The 19,480-nt window shown below is 38.5% G+C and overlaps 1 protein-coding gene across 5 annotated transcripts in view; it reads right to left on the bottom strand.

Annotated features, from left to right (window-relative positions):
- Positions 1-19,480, bottom strand: part of LOC134219340 (synaptic vesicular amine transporter-like) — a 142,280-nt gene that overhangs the window by 63,816 nt on the left and 58,984 nt on the right. For 4 of the 5 annotated variants that reach the window (XM_062698063.1, XM_062698061.1, XM_062698060.1 and 1 more), the window contains one exon: positions 8,375-8,643. In XM_062698063.1, the coding sequence (XP_062554047.1) occupies positions 8,375-8,618 (244 nt within the window). In that variant the 5' untranslated portion in view covers positions 8,619-8,643. The remainder of the gene's footprint in view (positions 1-8,374; positions 8,644-19,480) is intronic. The other variant, XM_062698062.1, reaches the window with a different exon arrangement.

Raw genomic sequence — 19,480 nt, forward strand, 5'->3', positions numbered from 1 at the left:
AATCCAACTCTACTAGATACAAATCATAAATTATAATTGTTAGAGTGTTTTGGCGGTTCGAAAACATTGAGCAGAGATTCATGCATTCAGTGCAGCTTGCTAATCAGAAATCTTTTCTTGAAGAAAGAGTTCAGAATCCAACATTTTATAAGCACTGTTACTGCGTACAAGTAGAAGTAGAATTTTATTTGAAAAGCTTCGTATCTTTTTATTAGCATACTGATACTATTAAACAGTATCAGTATTTCAATGCTATCGTTATGCTCACTCAATCTCAGGACCACAGGATAATCACTCCCGTTGTCTTTCTTATCCTCTAGCCCAGTGGTGCTCAGCATTTTAGGCGTTTTCTCATCAATTTGCTTCTCACACACTAAAAATAATTTCTATCATACAAGTTAGTACTTGAACGAAAGCTTATAAATATAGGTATTTATCAACTGATTAGCATTAGCATTAGCATTAGCATTTAGCAGTTCACACAAATTCGTAGGTGGTACAAGCCAAGACTATTGTATGACAGTAGCATCACTTTTATCCGTTACCACAGATATTGATTTGGGACTAATCACTAACTCTTAGATGGAAGCAATGTACTCTCCAATAGTCGAGATCTGTCCTGGCCACGTCCTTGCGAATGCTGAGGAAGGGGAAGGAAGGTTTGTTGGACACCTACTTAAGAAAGATGCAGAGAACTCTACGACCTCTCATAGGTGCCACGGGAGGTTTTGGGATTGTGTGGACGGTTATAACAGTAGGAATCGTTTTGGTAGAACGTGAAACACAGAAAGAACTAAGGCCGAAATACAAAGTAGGAAAGGGACGAGCCTGGAATTGAACCCACGACCTCCTGCTTATAAGGCAGAAGCGGTAGCCACTAGACCACCGAGCTCGTCAAATATAGGTATTTATCAACTGATGGTATTAAAACAGATATTGATGTTTCGTATGGAGTGATTTTAACACCATTATCCGTTTCAATACCTTCAGCTTTCGTCTAAGAACTAACTTGTATGATAAAAACTAATTTTTATTGCGTTTCCCAAATTAGGTAAATTAGGGATTAGGGAATTAGGAAAACAAGCGCCCAAAACGCTGAGCATCACTGTTCTAGTCCTTTCGTGCCATCACCATTGCAAACGGTAGTAGGGAATGACTAGAGTGAGTGCATCACTACAGTATTATTGTTAATGCTCTAGGTTCAAGTCCCGTCGCGACGATACATCTTACGAAAAATGAATGAGAGCAAAATATGACGAACTGGAACGAGAATTTCTTCTGATAGGCACGATTTTTGTTCATTTTCCAAGGCCAGCTCTAGAGCAGCGTTTCTCAACCTTTTTCTTGAGAGGTACCCCTTCGAACTTTTGCATCCATTGCACAGTGGTCCAGGTAGCATACAAAGCGGTAATAAGTTGTTAAAGCCGAACATAGCAGAGATAGAAAAAAACTTTGTTCTACAAAGTTGCTCCTAACGGTGAGGGGCTTTTTGAGGTTTTCATAAAAATTAGGGTGGGCCACATTTGAAAAAAATTAAATGCAAAACTTTTTCATTTGCAGAGATACGGCTATACAATGTTCCGCGAAGTTATAGTTCAGCCATATTCCAAGAATTTTGCTAAAAAAATTATTTCTCTAGCTCTTAAATTGACTGATTTAGAGCAATTTTCCCAAGTTTACTTAGGGTGACCCTCAAAAAACAGTTTTTGCTCTAACTTTTTGTTTCAAATTTCTCAGCAATGTGATGTTCAGAGCACTTTTGTGCTTTGCAGGGCGCAACTTTTCATGGACTTAGCGTTGCCATATCCCATGCGGATCAAAAGTTATTGAGGTTTTTCTTCGAAAAAACGTTTTTCTATCGGCTGTATCTATGAATGGCGCAAACATTTTTCAATCTGTTTTCGACCTTATTCTACTACTTTCAGGCTTCATTTCAGGGTGTTTAAATCGAGGGGATAATTGAAAATAACCCCATATTATTGCAATGAAAAATTACCGTTTTTTTCATTTTCAAGCACTAATTTGCTATTTTTAAGTGTTTTGCTTCCATGGCTTACTTCGTGATATGGCAAACGCCACACCATTTTGTTATAGAGCCTGAGCAGAAGCTAATATCTTGAAAACAACAGTTTTTATGAACTTGATATGGTAACATGACAAAAAATAATAACAAAAATTAATATCCAAAATAAATACTTCAGGCATAACATTATCAGATATTTTAATACAAAACAAAAAATAATTATGTTTTGCCTTTGATATTGTAATAACAACATATGTTATGCTTTGAATATTTTGTATATTACTTTTTGTTATTTCGTATCTTATACATGTCAGTAATTTTCGCTGAGACCGAGCCACTATTTGCACGAGGTCTTTGAAAATGCCCAAATTTATGTTCATTAGAATGCTTTCGGCGAGTTTATTAGGGATCCGAGTTAAATTTTTCAGAAAGATGGACCCCTCGTTAGTTATGGACGAAATCACTTTTATGGACCCCTCGAATTTTGTCAATTCTTGATTCACCAAAACTGTCATAACTCCAACATTTCTCAACCGATCTTATGGATCAGCGTATCGTTGGAAAGAAGAAGAGTGTATCCTCAATTTGCAATAGTAACAAACAATGGGGCAGCCATATTTGATTTGGCTGCCATCTTGGATTTATTTTTTATACTATTTTTCCGCTAGATTTGCAATCACCGATTTTGAATATCGATGGAAATCGTAGCTTATATAGAGCTTTGTGTTCAAAAATCTCAGGTCTATTTTTTTTCTATCAAAAGTTTTGTACGATTCACCAAACTATTTTTTAAGGCCCATCTGACGAAAGAACATTATTTATACAAACAATATGAGACTACGACATCAGTTGATTGATTTCATACACTATTCTACGCCAAATATATTTTGAAAATGAAGAGCATGTCTACAGCAGTAATTTATTTGGAAGGCTCAAAACTTCAATCCAATACCAAATCCAATATGGCTGCCCCATTGTTATTATTGCAAATTGAGGAAACACTCTTCTTCTTTCCAACGATACGCTGATCCATAAGATCGGTTGAGAAATGTTGGAGTTATGACAGTTTTGGTGAATCAAGAATTGACAAAAATCGAGGGGTCCATAAAAGTGATTTCGTCCATAACTAACGAGGGTCCATCTTTCTGAAAAATTTAACTCGGATCCCTAATAAACTCGCCGAAAGCATTCTAATGAACATAAATTTGGGCATTTTCAAAGACCTCGTGCAAATAGTGGCTCGGTCTCAGCGAAAATTACTGACATGTATAAGATACGAAATAACAAAAAGTAATATACAAAATATTCAAAGCATAACATATGTTGTTATTACAATATCAAAGGCAAAACATAATTATTTTTTGTTTTGTATTAAAATATCTGATAATGTTATGCCTGAAGTATTTATTTTGGATATTAATTTTTGTTATTATTTTTTGTCATGTTACCATATCAAGTTCATAAAAACTGCTGTTTTCAAGATATTAGCTTCTGCTCAGGCTCTATAACAAAATGGTGTGGCGTTTGCCATATCACGAAGTAAGCCATGGAAGCAAAACACTTAAAAATAGCAAATTAGTGCTTAAAAATGAAAAAAAACGGTAATTTTTCATTGCAATAATATGGGGTTATTTTCAATTATCCCCTCGATTTAAACACCCTGAAATGAAGCCTGAAAGTAGTAGAATAAGGTCGAGAAAACAGACTGAAAAAATGTTTGCGCCATTCATATATACAGCCGTTAGAAGAAAACGTTTTTTCGAAGAAAACCTCAATAACGTTTGATCCGCATGAGATATGGCAACGCTAAGTCCATGAAAAGTTGCGCCCTGCAAAGCACAAAAAGTGCTCTGAACATCACATTGCTGAGAAATTTGGAACAAAAAAGTTAGAGCAAAAAAACTGTGTTTTTGAGGGTCACCCTAAGTAAACTTGGGAAAATTGCTCTAAATCAGTCAATTTAAGAGCTAGAGAAATAATTTTTTTAGCAAAATTATTGGAATCTGGCTGTACTATAACTTCGCGGAACATTGTATAGCCGTATCTCTACAAATGAAAAAGTTTTATATTTAATTTTTTTCAAATGTGGCCCACCCTAATTTTTATGAAAACCTCAAAAAGCCCCTCACCATTAGGAGCAACTTTGTAGAACAAAGTTTTTTTCTATCTCTGCTATGTTCGGCTTTAACAACTTATTACCGCTTTGTATGCTACCTGGACCAATGTGCATTGTGGTGCCCCCTATTTTTATCGCCGTAATGAAAATTAGCGTAAATAACAAGATGTATGAAAAAACAGACCTGAAAACTAACGGGATATATGGCTCATGGTTTATATCCAAAAAGTTGTTTGAAATTTCGTTATTCCGTTAAACTTTGAAACTCAAATTAGGTTTTTCCATCAAGCTTCTAACATTCTAGAAAGGCGGCTTCCGAGCCTCTTAAAAGTAAGGTTCCGAGCTTCTAGAAATAAGGCTTCCGAGCCTCTTGAAAGGAGTTTTTCCGAGCCTCTAAAAAAGAGGCTTCCGAGCCTCTAGAAAGGAGGCTTCCGAGCCACTTGAAAGGAGGTTTCCAAGCCTCTTGAAAAGAGGCTTCCGAGCCTCTTGAAATAAGGCTTCCGAGCCTCTTGAAATGAAACTTCCGAGCCTCTTGAAAGGAGGCTTCCGAGCCTCTTGAAAGAAGGCTTCCGAGCCTCTTGAAAGAAGGCTTCCGAGTTTAGTCGCTAAAGTCACTATTGTTTATCCCTCAAACTACTATCAGCCCTGGTCATGACATGTTGGTACAGTTGAGTTTGAGAAAATTGAAAATTTGAATTTTTTGGGAAAATGCGTCTCTTGTAAAATTTACTCAATGTGACATGTACAATTTTCGCTGGCACCGGTTCATAAATAAACACAGTCCTTAATAAAACGAATCAAACCGAATAATGTTAAATGGTCTAAATTGTAAAATTACATCAAATCAAGCTCTATCTGGAATAAGGGCGAATGTCGCAAGAGAGGATTCTCTTCGTCGACTTCCCCTCTTTTTAATAAAAGTGACAAGCAGCGGATTTCTTTGGGGTTTATCACCTCACCACGATAGAAAACAATGCGAACTTGCTTTCTGAGGTGATAAACTGCAAAAAAATCCTCTGCTTGTCACTTTCATTTAAAAGAGGGGAAGTCGACGAAGAGAATTCTCTTGCGACATTCGCCCTTTTACCAGATAGAGCTTGAAATATGGTATATAGTCGCCTCTCCACATCTCGATATTGAAGGGACCATCGAGAAAGGGAGAGATCGAGGAATGGAAGGAAAATTGAAATGGTCACTAGATCCAAAAAAGCTCGTTGCTATGAAAAACAACAACAAAACAAATGTCGTTTCCTGTTGTTGATGTGTTTGTTATTGTTCAAAGGTGGTCTAGTAGCCTAAAAATTTGACCATATCGACATAAGGAGAGTGAATCCTGAACAAAATATGATCAGAACCCATCGAGATAGAGAGATATCGAGATAGGAAGGTTATCGAGCCCAAATGTATTTAGATTGAAAGGACTGAGGAAACCATCGGCATAGGGAGAGATATCGAGATAAAGAACATCGAGATGTGGAGAGTCGACTGTATTAACAATATAGGTCACTTTGGCTGATTTAGTGAGACAACGTAGTACGCCGCGGTGGCACAAAAAGCAAGCAAAAATGTAGTGCAGAGACATTTCGAGAGGTGCTCAAATATTTCGATGGGGGCAATTACCCCTCTTCCCCCCTATATGCGGATTCACGAAGTGGACTGTATTGGTGAAGAGTATGCCATAACAAAACTCGTTCATGAATAAGCAAGTTAAAGAATCTACATATTTTTTAAGGAAAGATATTCGAAAAATCAGAGAACACCTTTCCACTTCTATTAAAGCAAGTTCTATACTAATAGAAAGCAAGAAGAATAACGTTACTACTAGCGAAGAATGTAGGTCGATTAAAAAAAATATTTTGCAAATTAGAATTTTTTAGACTTTTCAATTTTGTGGTTCGTTGTGGGTACCCTTGAAAACCCGGCTAATAACAGAGAAGAATGAATAAAAATGTCCCAGTTTAAAGTACTCAATATTAAGTAGGGGAAATTATGGCTTTGACAGGTTTTGTTCTATTATTGGCAGGGGGTTTTCTATAACCAAATATGCTCAAATTTGGCCCAAACATTCTTTGCATATCAAAGAATATTGTGGCCAAATTTCATAAAATTTGGTCAACAAAAACCCCGCTGACAATAATAGAACAAAACCTGACAAAGCCGTCATTCCCCCTTCTTCTTCTTCTTATTGACATTACATCCCCACACTGGGACAAAGCCGCCTCGCAGCTTAGTGTTCATTAAGCACTTCTACAGTTATTAACTACGAGGTTTCTAAGCCAGGTTACCATTTTTGCATTCGTATATCATGAGGCTAACACGATGATACTTTTATGCCCAGGGAAGTCGAGACAATTTCCAATCCGAAAATTGCCTAGACCGGCACCGGGAATCGAACCCAGCCACCCTCAGCATGGTCTTGCTTTGTAGCCGCGCATCTTACCGCACGGCTAAGGAGGGCCCCTTCGTCATTCCCCCTACGAAGTTCAAATTTTTAACACACTATTCTACCATAGCTCCGATTGAGTAAAAATAACATAAATTTGAGAGATGGTTAGAATTTAACACGGGAGTAAAGACATAGTATTCACCGGATTTTTTCGCATTTTACTTAGTTTTGGCATGGCTTCTTCCATGCAAGGACGGATTTGAGTGAAAGGAACCCAGAAGTAGGTTGATTTTCGATTCCGTGTATATCAAGCATTTGCACGACATTGGATTGCATTATTCCAACGGGTGACAAAATAAAAATAGATTTCCGATAAAGAAGAAAATATCTTCACACACTGATACGCTTCCCTCGCTTTTCATACGAGAGTTTGGCAGAAGGAAAGTCGTCAGATTTATATCATCACAATCATTGCCCTCCGCTCGCTTTCATATCACTTCTATAAAACATTCTTCATGCCTGCCGCATTCTAACGGAACTATCAAATCTGTACTTTTACCTAAAATCTATCATGGACATGTACGTCTAAGTTGTGAGGATGATCTTAGCATTTCCATATCATTAAGGGCCGATTTCTTCACCTCCACTTAGTGCTTAAACCAGGTTTAAGCGTATGGGTAAGCACCGCTTAAGAGTTAAGCGGAGGTGAAGAAATTGGCCCTAAATTAAATTATATTAAGTATTTATGAGCATCACCATTTATGGAACAACAATAAGGCCGAAACAAATATGAATTCTTTTTTTTTGTCCTGTCCTTCGATAACAAAGGGGGTGAGGAATAAAAAAATAAATTAATAAATTGATAAAATCGTAAAACTCATCACTGATGAGTCATCAGTTTTATTAAAAAAAATAATTTAAAAAATCGAGGTGAGTGGTGACAGAAGAAGAAAATAAAATTTGTTCCGGCCTAAAGTTATAAGCAGAAGAGGAAAAAGAACTGAAAGAACTTTTCTTTGTCTTTATCAGAGAGATTTTCAGCCCGAGGCTGATGAAAAGATTTGTTTGCGAACCACGTGCTGATGTTTGATATCTTTGGAATGTAACTCAAATGTTATATTCTTTAATAAGTTAAGCTTTTGCTACAAATCTGTGACACCAACGCTGACACAAGTCAGAAGTTTTTTTTTATCAAATCCATTGATTCTGATACAATGAATATGGGTAGGATGAAAAGATGAACGGTTACCCTATTAAGACCACACAGAAGGCCGATTATATGCCACCCAGAAAGTGTGCAAATGTGGGCAGATGGACTGAATGGCAATCTGTGGGCCACGGTTCTCGACAACTTCGTTCGCTACGTATTGCCTTGTAGTCACATCCTAGGTCTCAAGGACGAGAAGAGGATTATAATCCTCGGCGATGATGATATTCTCGTTGGAGCGAGAAAACATCAAGCGGAGAGGTGCAAAGAGGTTGTTGGATTCCATTATTGCATTGTGGAGAAGAAAAGGAATATCAAAAGACCGAAGTCGTCCAAGTTACACTACGAGTGAGAGAGTGGGGTGGGGAGTGGGAAATGGAAAGCATGGTTCTGCATGAGAATTACGGATGAAAAGCGCCTTAAGAAGGAAATTCGTCATTGTCGCGCGCTTTGTGGTTCTCGCTGCAACTTGTTGCACTCTTTTCCGGTGTGTCGGAAATGGATTGCAGGAAACTTTGAGCAAGCTAACGTTTTATGAATTATGATTAAATAATGGAACCGCGTTGTTAGTATGACTTTCCATCGAAGAAAAGTTTCAAGGGTTCAGTAAACTGTTGAATGAGGGTTGGTACTTGTACTTACCAACGACGGTCAGCAGCATATTGTCGAGCAGCAGCGCAATGGCAACGATGACGAGCACCAGGCGCCTGGAACCACGCCATCGCAAGATGCTGGCCTTTAGCGATCCCCATGATCCCGGTGGAGGCGTTTGCTGTGGTGGCGGCGGTTTCGGTGGCAAAGTTGTCGACGACGTGGTACTGTTGTAGTTGTTATTAGCCGCAGCGGTGGGTCCTTGGCCGTTTCCCCCCGGGTCCGTTGTTTGCATTGCAACTCACTGAGAGCCCTATTGACTGTATATAATCGGTGAGTGTGCGTGGCCATTTTAGGCAGCGGAAGAATGCCGGGTACGGGTAGCATTTTTCAAACCGGAACGGGGTGATTCCATGGAAAGAGATTGAAATCAAAAGAGGATTATTTTCATTCGTTCTGAGAGTGTACGGTTGGACTGTAGAGTTATACGCGAAGGGTATTATCTTTGATGGTATCTATTTCGTGGGACTATAAAACGTGCTCAGCATCGGGAGCTGTAGCTGCGATGGTGGATAGAGCTAATAAATATTGCAGTAAAGCTGTAGGTCTGCACGAGGCTTCAGCCATAAGCAACACAACAATTGAAATATCTTGCATCATATTTCATGATTTCCCAAGGTAAAATGTTTTCCCAAGAGTATCCCTCATAAAATCAGTGTTTACCATCCTAGGTGTTGGCAGGAATTTTTGTGATCCGGTGAAATATAGCCACGGAAGAGTTCATATTTCACTGTGATGTGTTGATAAGCTTATATTTCCTTTTCATTCACAGTAATAACTTATCGGAAAATAATTTATGAGAGTGTGTTTTGTCAATATTTGCGTTAAGACCCGTTAGAGACCAATTTTAAATCTATTTTTCACTTCTAGAAACACAATTTTCAAAAAGCAAGATGCAAGGACCAGGGGAAACCAACATTTTAACTTTACTGCGCTGAGAATTGCATAGTCCAATCTGGCCAATTTTCAATAGGAAACAATGGGAAAGGATTCCGCGTCGGGCAAATCGACTAATGATAATGATATATGCCTGAAAAATGAGTGACACTTTTGCTGCATTTTCGTACGTGTGCGCACACACAGGCATCACCTCAATTCGTCAAACTTAGTCGATCGGTATATAAACACTATGGGTCTCCGATCCTTCTATAAAAAAAAGTTTGTTTTTGGAGTATTTGTATTTTGGATGCAGTTGCCGTAACAGCACAATTAAGACCGATTTAGTTGCAGCAACTCAAATGTGACTAAATTTGGTGCACTGCTCGGGTGGTGACATCTATACTGATTTTGGTGGGGTATTAGGCCGCTCATATACCGACGTAATTTCAAGTGGTTTTGTTTCACCGTTTTAAAAGGAGCATGTTTTTTGTGTTTTCGGTGCTTGTGAGTAAATTTATGTAATTGCAAAGCAGTATTTGTTACGCGAATCAATTTACATTCGATTTCAAAAAATAAGATACGCGGGAAAGAGTATTCAAAATCCAACAAAATGCTGTAAGCGTTTCCAGGGTATCGTTACTTTTGAGTTTGTAAAGCGTGGTTACTTTCGGAAACATCCATTGGGGTAGGTTGGCTGAATTGTTGGCTAGTTGAACGAGTTGTAAATCCGTAAATGCCGTAAATGAGTCGTAATTTAATAAATGCCAATCGACACAAATTTTGACCGTTTCCGCAATAAAAGCAGCATTGAAGGAAAAGAGAATGATATCAAACGTAAGCGTTTGCAGACGGAGGAAACAAAATTTGCGAGAGTTGTAAAAAGTTCACTAAACAATTTTAAAACACTGAAAAGTAATGAGTTTAAAACAAATTTCACGTTGGCAAACGTCTTTCGTCAAACCAGAATCTTTAATTGGAGACAGTCACGAAACCATGTAAGATTTTGAACGTTAATAGCAGCTTCATCCTTCGATAGATTTTAGAGATTTATATATCAACCGACCCGGAAACTCCTTAGCCGTGCGGTAAGACGCGCGGCTACAAAGCAAGACCATGCTGAGGGTGGCTGGGTTCGATTCCCGGTGCCGGTCTAGGCAATTTTCGGATTAGAAATTATCTCGACTTCCCTGGGCATAAAAGTATCACCGTGTTAGCCTCATGATATTCGAATGCAAAAATGGTAACTTGGCTTAGAAACCTCGCAGTTAATAACTATGGAAGTTCTTCTCTCCGGGTCCCGTTATGGGAGAGTCAGTGGCCGACTCGGTCGCTGGCATGGTGTTGAAATGTACCACAAATGGAGGCGCGGGAAACCCCTCTAAGATCATTCTGTCTAGCAACGTGTTCTCGTCGTTGCCACTTAATGACGCCAATATTTCGCCGAAGATACGGAAGAAGCAGCATTCGCAGCTGCTGCAGGTGCAACTAGAGCTCTGCGCTCAAAGCTCCGGCAACTGAATGCCAAGGACCTAAACTGCTTATTCCGGCTTTACAGTGAAGGTGTTAAGTTTATGCCATAAAACAAGGATCAGCACAAGTTTGTCGTGGAGTTCTTTCCGCTCCACGAGTATGAGTACTACACTTATGACCTCTCCACGGGCTTCACAATATGGATGAGTAGGAGCTCATTGCCGAGCTGGAGGGTTACGGCCTCAAGCCTGTGGTCATCCACTCGTCTCGACAAGACGAGAAAGTACCGGGACCAGCTGTATTTGGTCCACCTCGAGCACGGCTCTACCGTTTGGAAGGACCTGAAGCTCATAGGCACATCTTCTCGCCACTCGGTTGCGTAGTTGCAAAACCCAATTCGACCAGGTATTCAACTCTTGGCATGTTCATCATCGAAACTGGCTGACTGCTAGGATGGGCCTGGTCAACTGGAACGCTTGCTCGCTCAAGAGCAAAACTATCGAACTGAATAATTTCCTTGAGGAGAAAGAAATAGACGTAGCGTTCATCAACGAAACGCACCTAAAACCGGATTCGAACGTCAATATCCCGGACTTTCGCATCGTGCAACTCGACCAGTCGACCAGGGGAGATGGTGTGCCCATCACTCTTCGCTATAATATAACGCGAAGCATCAAGCCTGGGGAAACAGCCGCTGCAATCGTAACGGTGCCATCTGGAGCAACGACATGGATGAAGGCCACTACATGATCCTGAGCCAGGATTCCCTCATTCGGCTTAGTCGGTCCGGAGTCCATGCAACAATAGACCTGTACATAACCAACATGAGCGATCACATCTCGCAGCCGGTTGTCTAATAGGAGCTCAGCTCGGATCACTATCCGGTGGTGGCGGAAGTGGGCTCCCCGGTTAATCGGCATCAGCAGTCCTGTCGGTTCCAAAGGTGCGTCGACGACAACATGGACTACCAGCATCATCCGGCCACACCGGAGGAAATCGATGAACAGCTGCACGCCATCTAACAGGCGCTGGCACAAGCCCGTGAAATTCACGTCCCAACGGATCGGTAGCTAAGCAACAACCTAGACATTGATACACTCCTAAAAGATTTGATCCGTTTACTAATCGTCTTGTCACTCGAAAGCAGTACCAACGTACTAGGCACGTTGCAATCGCTCGACAAAAATCATCCAGGTCAAAATGGTGGACCTCAGAAATAGTGATTTTCTAAATAATATCCGCGCTCTCTCCGACTGTGCTAAGCCGTTCTGGAAATGAGCATGAGCATGAGCATTATGACCGGATAATTCGAAGTTGCTACTCCGTGGTTGACCGAACTTGCGAAATTGTACAAAGAACACAATAAATGGGGGTTGGGATTAGCTACCCATTCTCAATGTACATGTTTCGGGAGCTCAAATATTTAAAATCAATAACGGCGCCGGCCACGTCCTTACGGTCATATAGGAATGGAAGGATTGTTAGTTCGACTCTCGTTGCTACCTGAGAGGGAGAAGCCAGCTCATTGACAGATCGTTTATTTACTGTGTCTTCTCCTTTGTAACGTGTGGTAACCGTGGAAATTCAACAAATCAAAGTAACATTTCATAACGTCTGAAGCAACATGTTTCACTCCAATAAAAACTTGTTCGTATTAGCTGTTTTTAATGGTTATGGACTTCCTCACGTGGAATGAAACCGATTTCTCATAATACGGGATCATTCACATGGATAATTACGGGTTCAATTCACTGCAGTAGATAAAAGAAAAGTTGCGAACATAAATTGCCAAATAAATAATTTTGGTTACGACCATTTGAAGTTGCATCGCAGTGTTTACTTTTTCGGTTCGCAGGGACTGGTTCGCGGTGACAATAGGATGAATGAATTCTCTCTCTCAGATCGCTACTAGAGACCGAGTATACCTCTGCATCCCCTCGATTGTCTTGGGATAGAATATCGTTTTAGTTTCAAAGGATAATTTATCTAATTTCCCTTCGGCAAGCGATGCGATCTATGGGATGAGAAATAAGACTTATACGTTGTCTTGCGACGAGTAAAAAGTTAAAACATGCACACCCGGTGGCATATGAAAACTAAGGAGAATCACGTTTTGGACGACCGAACGGACCACTCTCTTGACACTGACACTGACACACTGACACTGACACACTGACACTGACACTTGACACTAACACGGACACTCGCTTGATGACTACTGCAAACTATTGAAGATCGCACTTGTTTCGACCGTCCACACGAAGCAGCCGTTAACAAGCATGTTATTAACATCCATCTTACTCCCAACAACTTCTCGAAGGAGTTGGAGATCTCAGTTGGCGAATTGACGGCCTATATCAAATCATGGAAAAACATGAAGGCCCCAGGCTTCGACGGCATTAAATGTGTTGCAAACCGGAGTAACTGCAACTACATTTAATTTTTTGGTTTATAGTTATCTTACAAAAAACATAATGAATGCAAATCACATCATGTAACAATCGTTATTAACAAAACCCTGATTAATCCACCTAGCGGTGTTGGTGCCTTTCTCGTGCAAAAAAAAAAATACTAAAAATATGAGTGAGTGCTTTTTAGCGTGTTTTGCGTATAGATAATAGTATTTTGACCATAACTTCTGATCCCATAGTCCAATCTGGTCAATTTTCAATAGGAAACAATGGGACAGGATTCTCAGTCGAATGGAACTTGTTCGAGTAATTCGGCCAATGCTAAGTTCCAAAAAGTGTGTCTACAAAATTTTATACACATACACACATACATACATACACACAAACAGACATCACCTCAATTCGTCGAGCTGAATCGATTGGTATATAACACTATGAGTCTCCGAGCCTTCTATCAAAAGTTTGGTTTTGGAGTGGTCATACAGCCTTTACGTATACCGTCAACTGGGGGGGAGATGATCATTTTCCAGACAAAACATGCAATAACAATGTGTGTTTACATTTTAAATCGAAAAAAATATTTTCAAAACATGTACTGCTATACGTCGCAATAATCAACAAGTTTAGTTTTCTGAAATGCGTTCGCATTTATTAAAATAAATTAAATTATCACACATTTTTTGAGTAATCTGGTTTGGGGTGAAGTTGATCAAGACAGTTCTAATAAAATCATTATGACCTAGCCGTCGATGTACCATTTTCTTTATAACTTTTAAACGCAATGACCGATTGTTATCAAATTCAATAGTGATCAGCAAGGCTTTGTCCCCTGTCGAATAAATCTTGTTGCGATTAAGGATTGAAAATCGATTAAGGATTACTATACGAAAAGTTGTCTAATGTTTTTTTTAGCTTTTGTGCACACACATACACACGGACAGACAGACATGTGCTCAGTTCGTCGAGCTGAGTCGTTTGGTATATAACACTGTGGGTCTCAGAGGTTTCTATAAAAAGTTCGTTTTCGGAGTGAAATGATAGCCTTTCGGTACAACTTCGTTGCACGAGAAAGGCAAAAAACATGTATGATGACACGTCGTGGTTGCTGACAGCCATTATTGATGAGCAGCATATTAAAACCTATGGTGCGTACCCTAGTACAGCGTGCTCCACGCTGTATAAAGGATAACTTATTCTTCTAATGCTTCAAGTCCGTTGAGGGACTACATAGCGTCCACGTACCGGTCTGAAAATTTTAAGAGTTTCATTTTACATTAAAACGAAACCATAACATTTCGCACTTTTGTAAAATTATCGACGGCCTACTACATTCTCTACAAAGGTAGATTGATCAGAGCGCTTGTGACAAAACCCCAACGAGGCCATGACAGAGTTTTTTTTAAAATAGTTTATCGCAAATCAGAGAACTTTCAATGGTTTATCGCAAATAATCCAAATTTTCAATAAAATTGACAAATTGCTGGAGAGTTTCGGGTTTGATATATAAATATATGTTATATTAATATATACATCGCTAAAATCCATCGATGGATAAGGAGTCTTTTAAGGTTCAAAATCAGTCTCTAATTTGAGATTCTGATTTGACACCCGTACCTTCGGGTAAGACGTCTAACGTCAAAATAGATTTTTTCTGGAACACAATTTTGCTATTTAAATGGGGGTGGGTGGCCGAAGCTGGATGAATACGAAGGCAGGGCATATTAAAAGCATACTGGGCAGCTTACTCTGATTCTTCATTTCATTTCCATCTATAAAATAACTCCTCCTAACTCTACACGTTTTTCACGCAATATCTGTATAATAATTTTATTTTTTTGTGTATACCCCAAGTAACAACCAAGCATTAATTATTGCATGTAATTGATCACAAATCAGTATACTAAATGCTAATTGCATTAGTATATTTTTAACGATGTAAAGATGCATTTATTCAACAACTTTCAGGCAACGATACACTAGTTTAGCATTACGAATTATTTATTTTAACATGTCAAAGTAATGAAGTATTATTTTGGTTGTAAAAGGACCTTTTTCCACTTTTAGCCAACTTTAATGGCTGTATTATTTACAAGCATATATAGCATCATGGTAACTAGGGACGTATCTGACAATGTTGTGTATGTCATAATTTTATGCAGGATTGTAAAAAGGACCGTAAAGTATTTGATCACCCAACATACTTTCGGTGTATAGAGTATCATTTGCGATATATACAATATACAAAATGTTGGCATCAACAGCCTTTTGAATAATAACAGTAAAAGTGCATCCGGAATATTAAGTTTGAAAGTCCGTTGTAATCTAATTGCCATAAATTTTAAGTACCTAGTAGAAAATTTTATGGGTAACATGTGATGTGGTATAAAAACTAAATTAAAAATACATTTAAATGGTTTTGACTTTTGACCTTCACACTATGTATGAGAACTAGGCCCATTATCACTCCTAGACCCATTTTGAATAACGGTGCATGAGATTCAATTTAAGTCGTACAAAGTTATCACAATAGTCCTAATAAATATACGCAATATCTTACATTCTACAAAAATAGATATATTTCCATATAAACAGTCACTCCCATATTGCAGTTGACCTTCAAGATGTGCGTGATCGTCTTGGCTAAATCTTCCGGATAGTAGACCCACCTCATCATATCTGTATGCATATTCATGAGCAGATCGTGCACTACGATATGTCTCGGCTTCCCAATTCTGTGCAAAGGTGACGACCATAGAAAGTGCATTTCTTCGTCAATTGTTCCGCTTGAACTAACGTTCACTGTATAGCTATGAACACTGACATCTAGAACGTAGTGGAGAGCGAGAAAACTATCTTAATTGACGTAAATGAGGATGTTTGCAAATTTCATTACCACCGTATGACTCCATGTACATAGACGGCCAAGTAGTGCATCATAACAAATCCACGGGCCGCTTTTGAGAGTTATGCATTGTTGTCATTTGTGATATTGCAACGCCAAAGATGCAAACGATTTACCTTACGCTAGCCGTAATTAGAACCATGCGGAATCAATTACTTGCTATTATATGCCCATAATCAGACTGAACCTATAGTTCAACAAATATCTAGACTGTGCCTAACGTATCAAGTATTTGCTAATTGGTTATTTTACGTTTGCTCATTAACTAATGAATTCGAAATATTTATCCACAGATATTAAACGCACAGTTTCTGTTCGATTCATTCACAGAAATGTGTGTAATGTTTAATCATTTCGTTTCAATCAACATCGATCGGCAATTGTTCATACTGCGTTGTTGATGTGCACCGTCCACTAGCTGATCGTTGTGGGCCTGTATTTGAACGAATCCCATTGAGAGTAGAACCTCAAGATCATGGCCAACCGAATGCGTGGCGAAGCTACGTGATGAATAGTTTGGACCGCGTGTATCGCAGCTATTGGAAGAAATTTTTCATCGTGTTGCTTGATAGTAAACTTTGCGGCACTGAAATGAAGTAATTATAGCTTTGAATGGTGACTGGAATGGCGTGTTGAAAGTAATAATTACTTTTGTTATGATATATAACGATCTTTATCTTTTTTTATGAACTATCCAACGTAACTGGGCATCCGGTTAGATTATCCGAAAAGAGTTTAAGGAACTACAATGAATTTCAATTATGATCTGGAAGAGCGCCAGAAATATTGTTTCATTTTTGTTGACAATTCATCTTTCACCGGAACATTTTCGCCTCACTGCTTACACTTCCATAGTAATTATTAACTTCGGGTCTACAGTCAGAATTGTGAGCAAAGGCGTAGGATTGTAAATCCGGAGATGGCGAGTTCGATTATCAGTCCCGGCCTAGGATATTTTTTGGTGGGAAACATTCTTGGCACACTGGGCATAATGTATTCATTGGCCATATAAAAAACATACTCATGTAAATTGGCGGGCACAGAAAAGTTTTTAATTAATGACTGTGGGAATGCTAATAGAACACTAAGTTGAAAATCAGGCCAAGCTCCAGTTGAAATGTAGAGCCACTGAAGAAGAGGAAGTAATAGTATTTATTAACTGCGATATTTCTGAGCCAAGTTACTTTTTTTGCCATCGTATATCAAGAGGTTTACGCGATGGTAGTACTCATGAAAATATGAGTCGAAAATCGACCAAATTTTCAAACTGAAAAAAATCCCATACCGGATTGGGAATCGAACCAAGTCACATGGTCAGGCCTTTGTAGCAGCGCATCTCACCACTAGAATGAACAAGGTTACTGCACATATTTTTAATGTTAAATAAATAAAGCAACTTGGCAGGGTAGATGTACTATATTTCGACACTGTGTTATATTTCGCCACCTTGGAATGATTTTTTAATGATTTTGTGCAATATTTTACCTCTTTTTATTTAACAATCATACAGACTCAGTAAGCAGCCATACGATAGCTAAAAATACTCTTATTATTAATCGTTGATTTCTGATGAAAAATGCAACTGAAAATAGTAAACAGCTAAAATAATTACTTTTACTGGTAATGTAATCAATAAAACTAATGTAAATGCAGATTATGTAATTGTTTTCTCAATGTAATTATGCGTTGATAATCATGCACATAAACAGAGCATGAATTAAACCGTATAAATACATCATCTTACCATTAATACTACACTGTATTGAAAATAATACTTTATTCGCCCTATTTCGCCATTTATAAATCATAAAGTTTACATGATATTATGTGAACCGAAACAAAAGATGATTACGCTTGTGACGATCTCGGTAGAATGTAAACAAAACAAACAATTCCATCAAGGCAGCTGCAAATGCAGCGGGAAACCTTCTTTTTCGACCACCGTCATAAAAAAGTGAAGATTTTCCATTACGACTATAGTCCATCCATGATGCTGCATTTTTCATTGGTGCACTTCATCAGGCGTTAACTTAAATCACTAGAAAAACTTCAAATTGTTGCACTTCATCCAGTCAGATATTTTCCCTTGACGATGCGCTTACTCAGAGCATGTAAATTTACATTACCTAGCCAGAACATGATCACGACAGTATCGAGCATGTTTAATTCGCCATAACTCAGAACCTGTTACTCTTTGGGCAACGTTGGTTTCAAGAAGTGAAGACGGTAGAGTGGTATCAGAACGGGATATCACTCTGCGGACCTGCGTTCGATTCTCATGTTAAACGTTTTTTATTTATATAGCATAAAATAGAACATGTAAATTTAAAACAACACATAGATTTGAGATGATATAAATAAATAAAATTAATAAAATGAATTGTAAATTTCTATCGTTTATCATGCTCCAATTATGTGCATGATATTTGATGTAAATGTGCATGATTCGTTCGAACGGTGTAGTCTCGATGCCAAGCCATTTTTTGTCCGATTGAAGAACAGGGCAAAATAAACAACTACCGGAAAACTAATCAAACCCTCAAACTTAGGACCAATACACGTACACAATCTTAAGCACCATTAATAAAATTCAATTACTAATGTTAATATATAAAATAGTTCATGATATTATTTCAAATTAGTTAAATAAAAGGTGGCGAAATATAGCACAGCAAATTTGATGATTTTGATTATCGCCACTGGCGAAATTCCTTTGATTGTTTTGAAAACTAAGCATGTACACCCAGGTTTTTTTTAACACGGTTGGAATTCATTAATTTCTCGGTTAACCCAAACTTTCACAGCTTTTTAAATACCACCTGAATTTTCTTTGATTTTTTGTGAATTTTTTCGTGGGGTTAACTCATTGTTTCATTGACGCTGAAGGTCCTAAACGACTAAAACCAAACCGTGTAAAAAAAAACCTGGGTGTATTAATTTTTACCACCGCTGCAATAATGCGTCGTACATGCTATGCTAAGCTAAGTCAAAAAATATGAGCGGGCAACAAGCGTTACCTAAGCTCCGGGCGTTAATGGATTCAATATAAGTTTGAATCATCCGTTTGAACGGAGCAACAACGGGGTGGCGACTATTAGGTCACGGGGTGGCGAAACATAAAAACTTGTGGCGAAAATTAAATCAAAATGCTTGCAACTTAAACGGCATTTTTCTGTTAAATAGGAACAATTTATCCTCATAAATAAATCAGAATTACTAGAAAATAATTTGTTTTATCTTATAATTCCGAAATCTACAGGATATTTAAAATGTTTTGCATTCTACGTCAATTTGTGTGACAAACGTGCGTTTAGGGTGGCGAAATATAGTACACATAATTTATCCTGATGACACAATTATGGAGGAGGTGGAAGGATAATTTGGTAGAAAACGGAGACTGTAGGGACGAAGACGATCATCGGAAAAGGAGAAAAA

This window comes from Armigeres subalbatus, chromosome 3 (assembly GCF_024139115.2).
Source record: "Armigeres subalbatus isolate Guangzhou_Male chromosome 3, GZ_Asu_2, whole genome shotgun sequence".
In the NCBI taxonomy this organism is placed as follows: Eukaryota; Metazoa; Arthropoda; class Insecta; order Diptera; family Culicidae; genus Armigeres; species Armigeres subalbatus.